The sequence below is a fragment of the Conger conger genome, chromosome 2 (assembly GCF_963514075.1).
Source record: "Conger conger chromosome 2, fConCon1.1, whole genome shotgun sequence".
Classification (NCBI taxonomy): Eukaryota; Metazoa; Chordata; class Actinopteri; order Anguilliformes; family Congridae; genus Conger; species Conger conger.
The window spans coordinates 76224302-76238155 of NC_083761.1; the positions used below are offsets into that span (position 1 = coordinate 76224302).

A 13854-nucleotide genomic window follows, 5' to 3' on the forward strand; every position below is an offset into this window, starting at 1 on the left:
CCCAGAGCCAGTTTTATTGTAGACCAAATGTAAAATATAAATCAAGCATTAGTCTCAGCCCTAACAACAACTGTAATATACAATTTAATTTTTACATTCAATGTAAGTATACCGTGATCAGATTTATGTCATTTGGATTTTTTCAGTTACCAGAAGAGCAACGCATTATTGTTAAGCATGAAAAATATGAATCTAAATGATCTGTGTGTATTTGTATGTTTCCATGGAGACATGTCAACCATTTTGTGTTCTCACAGGGTACTTAAAGACAAGTTCAAATCTAAATGAGCTTTTCCTCATTTTAGTAAATGTTTCACAACCATACAAATACGACGTAAGGTATACGTTCCAAATAAATATAATTTAATATATGCAAATAAAATTGTAATACTTGTAAGTTGCTTTCCATCCATGTCCTGGAAAACAGGATTTGTGTAATTGTGAACTAGTGGGCGTACATGTCGATCAAACGGTCATTCCTCTCCAATATCACTATATCACTCTCAACTCAATCAATATCCTTTTCGCACACTGGCGAGCGCCCCCCGCCTAATTTGTCATCGGTGAAATTGACTCCCCGTCCTTAAGAAAAGATCTGTTTCACTCATGTGTACGACATATTGCGGAAACTAGTGCTGCTCTAACTTTTGTTTCAGCTTGTCTTTAAAGCTCGGAGTGCGGAGGCTTAGGATTCTAACTTCATCTAAAGCTTTCACGCACATTTAAACGATTACAACATTTCAGTTTTATTCCTGAACAGCATACATATAAACACATATACAGTGGACAGTGGTACGATTTCTGGGTTTTTGGCTCTGTACTTATTCACTTTTATACATAGTTCCCCCATTTTATGGCACCAAAAGTAATTGGACAGCTACTGTCTTTTCTGTCAGGTGTATTCAATCGCTTCCTCGGTGCAGGTCTGAGGAAGCTTTCAGCATTGAGTCTTTATTCTCAGTGTTTAAATAATAAGAACTGTGAGAGACATAGGCCAAACAAAAGGCTTGCCAAAACAAATGATTTGTAACATCATTAAGATTCATTTCAAAGCCAAAGTGCTGGAGTACAGAGCCAAAAAAACAGAAATTGTTACACTGTCCAAATACTTATGGACTGAACATTTCTTTGCATGCTGTCTATTTTACTATCTATTTTACTGCCTCAGACTGTAACCTGCCCAACCAATTTGATTATTTGCCCTGAGGGATCCCTCATTGTATTTTAGCATTCATTCTATCTTGGCTGTTACACCAGGCTGCCCAGCAGAAGATGGGCTCTCCTTCTATAGCAGAGATTCTCCTTGAGATTTCTTCCCATTGGGGAGTTCTTTTTTTTCCTGCCAGCATTTGAGTGTTTCATCTGGGCTGCTCTTTTAAAAAAATAACAAAAATAGAATACAGACTAACAGTAATTATAGTGACTGGTCTCTGGTGTCTCAATTCTGCAAATGTCAGTGTGCTAGCGTTAGATGCTAACCCTGCGCTGACCAGATTGCGAGTATTAACCTTGAGCCTGGCCGAGCAGGAATAGGGGCGGTGTAAAAACCGCAGCTATTCTCTCTGCAGTAGTGGTAGGGAGGTTTTACTTCTCACACAAGAGCTCAGTTAGTCTGAACGAACAGCTGCCTCAAATGTTCCTCACAGCCTCCTCACAACTTAAACCGTGTCACCGTGTCCGGAAAATCATGCCCCGAGTCACTTGCTGCACGGTTTCCTCGCAACATACTCACAATCTCCGCACATTTCCCCTATGTTTCCCCGACTTTCAAATTTACTCCCAATCACCTCACATTGTGTGAAATTGTGTGTTATATTTATATATTGGTTCCCATGGATGATACACCACCAAAAGATACAGCTAGTATTACCTTCTAACGCAGCCAAAGCACATTTATGAAGGCCAGATATGGGCCCAACAAATTTCTATTCAGTCTGTGTACCAATCCAGGTCCACTGATTATCATCCGGTATTTTATGTCTAATTTAAAATTGAATATAGAAAATTTAAAAACAACATTAGATTACCCCAAAATAACTATTTGAAAATATATTAGTTTGTCGCCTAGACCAGGACCTGTATTTCTACGGCTAACTGCAATCACAATTCCTCCAGTCCGTGATCACAAATTCTCACCCCCAATTCCGCATCACAGTCTCTTTTTTTATATTATATATATCGCCTGGAGGCAACTTTGGCTCAGGCGGTAAGAGCGGTAAGAGCAGTTGTCTGGCAATCAGTGGGTGAGTGAGAGAGAGAGAGAAGTAAGAGGGACTGTGTGTGTGTGTGAGAGAGAGAGAGAGAGAGAGAGAGAGAGAGAGAGGTGTAGGTATGTGGTATGTTACATAAAATATTTTTTACACTTACAGTGACGTAAATTCCCACAATTCAAAAGGGGAAGGTTAATTTTAAGAAGGAACAATTAATGAAATTAGGCGGCCTAATATAAGCCATTAGTTACTTCTAAGGCATTATTTCTAAGGCTTCATGAACATGGATTATTTTATTAATCCTGCTGAGCCAGAGACTCATTTACAACCTCCGATGACACCGATGTGCGGTTATATTTGCATATTGTGCAGATGCTCTCATCCACAGTAATTTACGCATCTTACTTTCTTTTTGATATCTTACTGAATCTGTTCAGGCAAATGCGTCTTGCTGAGGGTGCACTATGGCAGTGTCAAACCTGCACTCACAGAGTTAGAGGGCCAGGCCACAGTCCTGTCTCTCGACGCAGGATTACAGATTTCGCTGGATAACTGTGAGGAGTAAGAGCCGTAAGAGCTCTTTTTACTGTTCCGGATTTTAAAGGGTTCCGGGTTTTACTCAGTGCGATTATCCAGCGAACATGGTAATCCTGCTTCATGCTATTACGACTTATAATTATAATAATGTTGTAAAATCAGTAGCCTAGTAGTGCTAGTAGTAGTAGTAGTCGTAGCCTATTATTGTTGTTGTCGTTTTTATTATTATTATTATCGTTCACTCACAGCTCATGACCAGGGCCTTATCTCATATACGTCCCTTGAACAATCTTGGATCATTTGACGCGTCGAGTGTCAAATTATGTGATGAATGAAATTCGGCCTTACTCCATTTCATAAAGGTGAAATGCGATTGGATTACTCAATCTAGCATTGGATATTAGCATCTCAGATAACTGCGCGCACCCGCTCTGCTCTAAAGGAAATATGAATCGTATCATCCTCCTTATATAGAGGGTGGGTGAATGTGAAAATGTATGAAAGTAAGATACAGAGCCGACAAAGTATTTTTAACTTTTTTATCTAGGATAATACGTTTTTTTCTGGGGGTTAGTACGAAATAAATATTTGTCGAAATCTCATAATGTAACTTATGTTGCTTTTTACTCGTGAATCAAACATAGCCCAGGTGGCGAAAATGAGTGAGGAACTAGCAGGTATTTACATTTAATTTTTCATGACTTCCCATGGACTGGGAAGATGAAAAATGATATAATTCCACATTTCAGTGCGGTGGCATTATCAAGAATGCAAGTAAATCAAAGTCTTCTTATGAAAAAAAAATGTAAATTTGTTATCAATAAGTGGTTAACCTCACAGGACATTTGGGACCGCAGTGTAAAAATGTACACTTACTGAGGACTTTATTAGGGAGACCTGTACACCAGCATGTTAATGCAAATATTCAATCAGCCAGTCATGGGACAGCGACTAAATGCATAAAAGCATGCAGACATGGTCAAGTGGTTCATCGGTTTTTCAGACCAAATGTCAGAATGGGGAAGAAATGTGACCTAAGTGACTTTGACCATGGAATGATTGTGTGGTTTTAATAATTCAGAAACTGCTGATCTCCTGGGATTTTCATGCACAACAGTCTGGAGAGTTTGCAGGGACATGAAAGACATCCCGTGAGCAGCAGTTCTGTGGGCAAAAATGTGCTGTTGATGAGAGAGGTCAGTGGAGAAGGGCCAGACTGGTCAAAGCTGACAGGAAGGCGACAGTAATTCAAATAACCATACATTACGACAGTGTTATGCAGAAGAGCATCTCTGAACACACAACGCGTCACATCCCAAACCTTTGACCCATCACTATGTTTAACAGCAGAGAAAACCCTGTAAATTTTTTGTGGTGAGTGACAGGTTGTTTCTTCATGCAAAATAATTTCAAATTGGGGTTTAAAATTCAATTAAGCTGCTTTATTTTAGGGGTTTAGTGAAGGTGGGTAATTTTTTACCCTTAGGACCAGGGGTGTATACAGAATGTTAAGACTACAGGGTTAAGTGGACAGGCTACAGCAGCAGAAATAAATATAATAAATACCTAATAAAGTGCTCACTGAGTGTATTTGTTAGTGATTTGTACGCAAAACCCTCCCACAAATTATGTCATTTTTTTCCGCACTGTATGTTACATTTATGTAAGAAATGACAAATAAAGTTTGTCATTATATTTTCAGCACCGCAAAGTGCATTTAATGACTAAATCAGAGGCACTCGTAAAGATGGGCCATATTCTTTTGGATTATACCAAGTATTCAAATACTCCCTGAGTGCACAGGGCAAGCGGATGCTCATCTGACTCCTATCCACCTCGTTCCGCTAAGGACATATCTGTGATCTTACACTTTTAAAGGGTTAAAATACCGCTCTCCATCCGAAATATTCACCCTTTGGCCTGCGTATTGTCTATCTCTTCAAACTCTCTCCCATTAACCAGACGTAAATCTCACAATGGAAGCCTTGACCGTTTCCAGGCTAATAAAACTGAAATTCCCAATTTGCCTAAAACTAGCACGTCATTGAGTTTGGATAGATGCCATCTCATGTTCTTTGTCTATGCAACCACCATCTTGTTTCAGTGCAGATTACTGTAAAATAATGTGTTCTGGCTCTCTCTAACCTGCCTCGACCTGCCATCTAATCATTCTCTGGTTTCATTTGCAAATACATTTCTCCCAGATGCACATTTACTGCAGCACCCTGTTGGTGACCCAACCCGCCTCCCCCAAGTAGGGAAACTTGCATGTCTTTGGACTGCGGGAGGAAACCAGAGCCCCTGGAGGAACCCCATGCGGACACGGGAAGTTCATGCAAACTCCACACTTTGCTGTGAGGCTACACCTGGTGTCACGCATGCCTCAAACACAGGACAACCCACAAACCCTTCATCATGGGAGATGTCCAGGAACAGGGTTGGTTACCACTGCTACTCTAGAGGCATATCACAGGAAGAGTCGCCTAAACTAAAATCAAGTAAATGTGCATACCAAAAAATATATAAGTATATCAAAATTCCATTGTCATTTGTACAGGTCAGATACAACATTTGTCTGCATTACTATGGCGGTACTCCTGATACTCTGTGATGGGTCCAGTAAAGGTGAAACAGGTGACTTCCTCATGCTCTTGTGCCCCTCCCTCTACTGTGTACAGAGGGCTAATTCTGTTTATTGTCCCGCCCAGGCCTGTTCTGACAGCACTGCACCAGCAGACTCAGGAACAATCAGTCAACCATCAACTAACCAATCAATCACTGAGTATGGTTGTATATTGTCATTTACAAACAGAGAGTCTCACTGAGCTCGACAATGCCGAGACCGGAAGAAAACCCCAATTGATCTCATTTTGGGCGGGAAATTTCACCAACCGCCTGAAAGGGCACTCAAAGTGTGCAGATGTGTTCTGTGACAGGTGATTAGAGCAGTGCTGGGCAGGTTTAAGCTTCGCACAGACTAGGCAGATTTATGTCCCGATACACACACAGACACACACAGACACAACACATGCACGCCACACCCACCACACACACACACACACGTACACACAGGATTACTATGTTCGCTGGATAATCGCACTGAGTAAAACCCGGAACCCTTTAAAATCTGGAACAGTAAAAAGAGCTCTTACGGCTCTTACTCCGCACAGTTATCCAGCTAAATCTGTAATCCTGCGTCGAGAGACAGGTCCCTGGCCTGGCCCTCTAACTCTGTGAGTGCAGGTTTGACACTGCCATAGTGCACCCTCAGCAAGGCGCATTTGCCTGAACAGATTCAGTAAGATATCAAAAAGAAAGTAAGATGCGTAAATTACTGTGGATGAGAGCATCAGCCCAATATGCAAATATAACCGCACATCGGTGTCATCGGAGGTTGTAAATGAGTCTCTGGCTCAGCAGGATTAATAAAATAATCCATGTTCATGAAGCCACTAAGTAATGCCTTAGAAGTAACTAATGGCTTATATTAGGCCGCCTAATTTCATTAATTGTTCCTTCTTAAAATTAACCTTCCCCTTTTGAATTGTGGGAATTTACATCACTCAAGTGTAAAAATTATTTTGGGAGAAATATTTTATGTAACATACCACATACCTACACCTCTCTCTCTCTCTCTCTCTCTCTCTCTCTCTCACACACACAGTCCTTCTTACTTCTCTCTCTCTCTCACTCACCCACTGATTGCCAGACAACTGCTCTTACCGCTCTTACCGCCTGAGCCAAAGTTGCCTCCAGGCGATATATATAATATAAAAAAAGAGATTGTGATGCGGAATTGGGGGTGAGAATTAATAATGCCTTAGAAGTAACTAATGGCTTATATTAGGCCGCCTAATTTCATTAATTGTTCCTTCTACATGTAGGCCACACACCACACACATCACCGGTGCACACACACACATATATACATATACACAACACATGCCACACACAGACATCATATATACACACATACTACACACACACATACCACAGGTGCACACACACACACACATACACACACACATACCACAGGCACACACACACATAAGCACACACACACCAGGCGCACACACACATACACACACATACGCAACACACACCACACACAGACATCATACATACACACCACACACAAAAACACACATGTAACACACAACACACACACGCGCGCCACACACCACACAAACACACACACACACACCACACTCACGCTACAAACACACACACACACACACACACACACCACACAAACACACACATGTGTTTAGACACTCACTCACTGAAATAAATCATTCATGCAGAACGCGGCACTGTTATCTGCACTTCCTCTATCAGAGGAAGTCAAGCCTGACAGTCATTTTCCCTGTTATGCTTTAACAAATGGCGTGCTATCCTGGTGGCATGCCCAAGCTACAGGCTACAGTTGCAACTCCATCACTAATCAAGCGCAAAAATAATGAGATTTTAGTCGTAGTGTCGTTAGTACCAAATCTGGTGTCCATTCTTTTTCAATTCAGCCCATTCGGGAAATAATCGTGAAATGTAATAAATCAATTGAAATAAATTTCCATTCCATTCCAATGTCCAATGGGGATTTTTTCAGTTGAAGAGTTCAATTGACTGACCTAAAAAGGAACTGGCTGCACTTCTGACAGGAACATCGGTGGAGAGCTGGGGCTATTCTCATGAAGCGCCAGAGAGCTGACCAAACAGGACAGGAGTGCTGTCCTTATGAGGTGGACAGAAGATCCAACCCATTCACCTGAGGGTATCACTCCCTGACATCTTCTATCTTATTACTGTAAATCCACTACGCTATGATCCATAACCATGAAAAGTAGGCTAACTAGCTAAACTAACTAATAAGACTAGCCAGTTGATCATAATAATTCTGTTTAACTTTTCACACCACATTGCAGAAGCGGTGTTAAAAACGTCTAATGCTGTTAGCTGTTTTTAGCCACCTGTTGCCATGGTGTGCACACCTCTGTGTTTATCTGCAGGTTTAACTCCAGTCTGGGAGGGCCACAGTGTCTGCAGGTTTAACTCTAGACCTGGAGGGCCACAGTGTCTGCAGGTTTAATTCCAGTCCTGGAGGGCCACAGTGTCTGCAGTTTAACTCTAGACCTGGAGGGCCACAGTGTCTGCAGGTTTAACTCTAGACCTGGAGGGCCGCAGTGTCTGCAGGTTTAACTCCAGTCCTAGAGTGAGTGTGGATGGGTGAATGAGAAGCATCAATTGTACAGAGCTTTGGATAAAGGCGCTATGTAAATGCAGACCATTTACCATTATCAGGAGACTTTTTGAAGAGCAGCAAAAAGGGCATTGTAATATAAAACAATTTTCAACCTCTCATAATCAAACTGTGAAAGCGATGTTTTGTAACAAACCATAACATAACGTAAGGTAAGGTAATGGTGAGAACAGGCCATTCAGCCCAACAATGCTCGCCTTTTCCTACCCCTAAGCGTACCTAATGCCTAGTTTTCCGAAAAGCTAAATAGTATCACGGTAAGCCTGGTCTTGAAAACCCCCAGAGTTGCTGTACTGGCAAGCTATTCCACACATTGAGCACTGTGAAAAAATACTTCCTAAAATCTGTACTGAATTTCTCCTCTGCCAATTTCCATTTGTGCCCTCTTGTTCTGCTAACCGAACTCACCCTGAGGAATCGCCAATGATTCACTTTGTTAATCCCTTTAATAAAATGTAAACGCCTCAATCAAATCCCCCTTTCGCCACCTTTTACGAAGACAATAGAGACGAAGCATCTTAAGCCTATCGTCATAAAGGTCGTTTTGTTTTCCGATTTAAAACATGCCGTAAAACACAGGTCAGAGTGCGAAATTGCCCCTCAGTCCTGTATGTCTGGATTACGCGAACCAGCGAAGTATGAAAGATTTGGCAGACCGTCTCACGTTATTTGCCGGTCCTGGGCGGACTGAGGTCACTGACAGACGGCCAGTGATTCATGCAGGCCTGACCCAGAGTGAGCGCTTCCTGCGCTGTTACTAAATGGCCTTGCTCAACTCCCGGGCTTCCCTTTACACAACCCGCTTTACACATACAATTACAGTATGAATGGCCATTATACTCTCTCTCTCTCTCTCTCTCCCCCCGATTGTCTCTCCGACTTTATTTGTCCTCTGAAAAAATTGTGCTGTCGTGCATTTCAACAGTTACATATTTTTGGCTGTGTCCTCCAGCATGTTGGATTTTAAATTAAACAGAAGGAGGTTGCGGACTGCGCAGAGGTTTAATTTGGTGTGGATTTACATCCATATTGGGCGTATAAACATGCAGGAATTACAGTCATTTCACACTTACAATACAGCGTAGAAATTAAATATGCATTCCCATGACATTATTGGCATTTGGCAGATGCTCTTATGCAGAGTGACATACTGGTGATTAGACTAAGCAGGAGACAAGCCTCCCCTGGAGCACGGGTTAAGGACCTTGTGGAAGGGCCCAAGAGCTAGGCAGATCGTATGTTGGCTACACCGGAGATCGAACCACCGACCTTGCAGGTCCCAGTCATGTACCTTAACCACTACGCTACGGGCCGCCCTACACTGTGTGTCTTCCCGACACACACAGTGCGATTTGGGACCGCATCATTGTGTAGGCTCTCCTGCAACCTGTTGCATCAGCGGAATGGATATATTTTCATATCAGATCACATTACCCTCTGCGCTGCTTTCACATGTAAATACGGCATGGAAATCACGTTACAGATACCCGTCCGCCAGGCGAACGGGGGGGAACACATACCACGGACATCCCACTGCTCATACAACGGAGACACCAACTCAGAAACTCTGAGCTATGACTGCCATCACTGTATAGCACACACACATTGGAAAAGCACATTAATGTCATCACAATTACACTGTCTTCACCGAACACCGACTGCAAACTGTTGAGGATGAGCGAACAAGCCCGGTTATGTTTGTTTGTGCGGATAAAATGGAGCGGGACAGGGTGCCGGGGTTTTGAGGGGTTAAGTTCTGAGCGAACTCTGTCAACACTGTGCCGGGCGAGAGTAGCTGCAGTCAGAGCGCACTTCCTTTATCTTATTCAAAGTAACACACAAGTAAATCCTGTGGTGTATGCTTTCATGAAAGTGTGCTGTGTGTGTGTGTGTGTGTGTGTGTGTGTTATGCGTGTGTGTATGTGTATGTGTATGTTTGTGTGTGTATATAATGTGTTTGTGTGTATATGTTATGTCTCTGTGTTTGTATGTGTTTGTGTGCGTGTGTGTGTGTGTGTATATATATAATGTGTCTGTGTCTCTGTATGTTATGTATGTGTTCTTATGTGTCTGTGTTTGTGTGTGTGTGTATCGTGTGTGTGTGTGTATATATATATATATATATATATATATATATATATATATATATATATAATGTGTCTGTGTCTGTGTATGTTATGTCTGTGTTTTTGTGTGTCTTTGTGTGTGTGTTAGTATGAGTGTGTGTACGTGTGTGTATGGAGCAGAGTTAGCCGTTAGCATAGTAGTCGCTGGGTTACCTGAGACATCTGGGGCCGCAGGTTGATGTCCTTCAGGTTGATGGACTGGGGCAGCAGGTTGTGGAGGAGCTGGCAGAGCAGAACCCCGTCCCGGAGCGCGTGAGCCAGGTCACACACCTGCGCCGAGTCCCAGGTGACCCGGTGGTTCTCCGGCAGCACCCGGCACCGGATCAGCCACGCCGCACACTGACGCCACAGCTCCATTCCCGACCAGAACCAGAACCAAGTCCACACCACTGTGCCCCGCCAACTGACTCTGTACTGCTACTGCTGTCCCGATCGCTCTCTGTCTCTCTCTTTTTTCTTATCTCTCTGAACAACTCCCTCTCTTTCTCTCTCTGTCTCTCTCTCTCTCGCTCTCTCAGTGAAACATTTTAACTGCAAAGCTCAATTTCCTCTTTCTGCCACCACAGTTCTGCTCATAGCAATTACCTCCGTGTGGTGTGTGTGTGTGTGTGTGTGAGTGCACGCACGCGTGAGTATGTGTGTGTGTCTGTGTGCTGCATTTACCACACCAGCAGCAGCAGGAAGTCTAGAGTGAGTGTAGGAGTTGCAGGGGCAGATCACAGAGACAGAGAGAAAATTTCACACATCTCTGCCAGCCGCCACTGGAGGTGACAATCCTGCTACACACACACACTCACACACACATACACACACAGACACTCACATACAAACACAGACACTCACACAAACACACATACTCATACACACACGCGCGCACAGACATACACACAAACACAGACACTCACACACACACACAAACACAGACACTCACACACACACAAAAACACAGACACTCTCACACACACACACAAACACAGACACTCACACACACATACAAACACAGACACTCACACACACATACAAACACAGACACTCACACACACACAGTCCCCCCCCCCCGGAGCAATGCAGGGTTAAGGGCCCAACGGCTGTGCGGATCTTATTGCGGCTACACCGGGGATCGAGACATCTTAACCAATATGCTACAGGCTGCCCTTAGCTCAGTTGAACCTGACACAGTAAAGCTGCTAATATCAGCTAAACCTGACAGTAAAGCTGCTTATACTGTACACGCTAAACCTGACACAGTATAGATGCTTATTTCAAACAACACCTGACCAAATACCACCCCCTCTCTCACTTTTCCCTCTAATCCTGGCTGGTGAGAAGCACTCTGTAGTTGCTAAAGGTCAATTGCCACACATTGCCGGTTTGCCCCACTGAGCTATACACAGTACAGTCATATACAGCAATACAGTCATAGTGACTAATAAATTGTCCTAAAGCAGTGAAAACTGTTCATTACTCCAATCTTACCATTCACAATGAACAAATACAAGAACGCTTATAGCATTTCAAGGGGTGGCCTGTAGCGTAGTGGTTAAGGTAAATGACTGGGACACCCAAGGTCAGTGGTTCTAATCCCGGTGTAGCCACAATAAGATCCGCACAGCTGTTGGGCCCTTGAGCAAGGCCCTTAACCCTGCATTGCTCCAGGGGAGGATTGTCTCCTGCTTAGTCTAATCAACTGTACGTCGCTCTGGATAAGAGCGTCTGCCAAATGCCTGTAATGTAAAAGTGACAATAAATCACTATTGAACCAAACTGGTCCCCTACATTGTGACTAACCTCATACACAAAGGGCTGGTTTATTTAGTATTTATCAACCTTTAGTCATACAGGCTACGTTGACTGAGCACACATGCTCTTTTACAGCAACGCCCTGTTACTGTTACACAAAACTAATAACACAAGCACTGATTGGTGCAAAATAATTACCATGACCAATAACTGCTTTTGGAACTGGTTTTACATGTGCTAAAAGGCGTTATAAATCTAGTCCAAAGTGTGCAGACATCCACAGCATAACAGGAGGGATATAATCCCCATGACACCCTCCGTATTATGCATTAGGCTACTGTACCATTGAATAAAAAAACTGTTGAATTTAAAAGATGGAAATCCAAATTCTCAACAAGGCCCATCCTCCACACACATTCAGTGGCCTGCACCTCTGTAAAATAAACTCATATAATTCCAGTAGTATAAAAGAAATAAAGACAATTAGGCTTTTTAGTCTAAATATTGGGTGGGATGGGGTTAGAGGTTGTGATTGAGTGAGATGGGATTAGAGATTGTGATTGCGTGAGATGGGATTAGAGATTGTGATTCTGTGAGATGGGATTAGAGATTGTGATTGCGTGAGATGGGATTAGAGATTGTGATTGCGTGAGATGGGATTAGAGATTGTGATTGCATGAGATGGTATTAGAGATTGTGATTGCATGAGATGGGATTAGAGATTGTGATTCTGTGAGATGGGATTAGAGATTGTGATTCTGTGAGATGGGATTAGAGATTGTGATTGCGTGAGATGGGATTAGAGATTGTGATTCTGAGAGATGGGATTAGAGATTGTGATTGCGTGAGATGGGATTAGAGATTGTGATTGCGTGAGATGGGATTAGAGATTGTGATCTCAGTCTGGGGTGGATTGTAATTGGAACCCAAAAGTGGCCCAGTGGGCCGAAATTAGAAAGGCCCCATCTGCCAGGATTTCCAGACTGTCCGTCCGACCATGGACACAACTCTGGTTGAGAAGACACGGAGGAATATATGCAAGAGAGTGTTTGGGGCGGGTTCAGGGGAAAATGCCTAGACTAAAGCTAGCTATACTACAGTTCCTCATTCTATAACTGAAATGCACACACAACTGCTTTTTAATAGCCTCAATTCATGTGAAATGAAACTGAAAATGATATAATAGTTTCAAAGACCCACCATCACCATGATGGGAAATTACTGGTGCATATTTGCACACATTATTATTCTCTTTGGTTAAAGAGTTATGCAGGGATCATAGCACCCCCGCCAATGAACTAAAGCCTATTAATTATTTAATACCAAATAATTATTACAAAGGCACCATTACACTGTTGAGACAATAAAGCCTTTGTATTATATTGTGAGATGAAGATATAGGCTTGGCTTGGCGGGTGTGCCATCCACCAAATTAAGGATTAGTAAAGAAATTCCAGTTCATTGGACAAAGTACAGAGAATACAGGTGTGAGCATGGAGCCTTGATCTGTAACGAAGCGAGTATTTTATAACACCCCCTGCTTCTCGGGCCGAGGTTGAAGATGATCTTCTGGATGAAATTCAACGTCTTTTCTGCTCAGGCAGGAATCAGTAGTTTATCTGAAACATGTGGGGGAAAGGGAGAGCTATTTTAACATATTGCTGATGCCGATGTAAAATCTATGACTAAGAGGTATATATAAAGCTGTGCGTCTCAAAAATAAAACTACAGACAGATCAGAAGAACATTGCACTGTGTGTGTGTGTGTGTGTGTGTGTGTGTGTGTGTGTGCGTGCATGCGCGCACGTGCCTGAATATGCGTTACAAAGTGTGTGTCTGTGTATGCAAATAAGACAACAGATGAGGGTTGCATTTTTATGCCTAATTTAAACGTTGGAAAATTACAGTTGTCCAAGTGCGTTTGTCTCCCTCTAACGTTACATTTTAGCACTGCAGTGCCTCAGACTTTAAGAACGAACATGAG

General features: G+C 42.7%; 1 protein-coding gene across 2 annotated transcripts in view; it reads right to left on the reverse strand.

The window, feature by feature from the left end:
- LOC133117776 (proto-oncogene vav-like) overlaps nt 1-10662 on the reverse strand; it is a 43020-nt gene extending 32358 nt beyond the window's left edge. For both annotated transcript variants that reach the window (XM_061227329.1, XM_061227328.1), the window contains exon 1: nt 10284-10662. In XM_061227329.1, the coding sequence (XP_061083313.1) occupies nt 10284-10487 (204 nt within the window). In that variant the 5' untranslated portion in view covers nt 10488-10662. The remainder of the gene's footprint in view (nt 1-10283) is intronic.
- Nucleotides 10663-13854: the final 3192 nt, after the last annotated feature.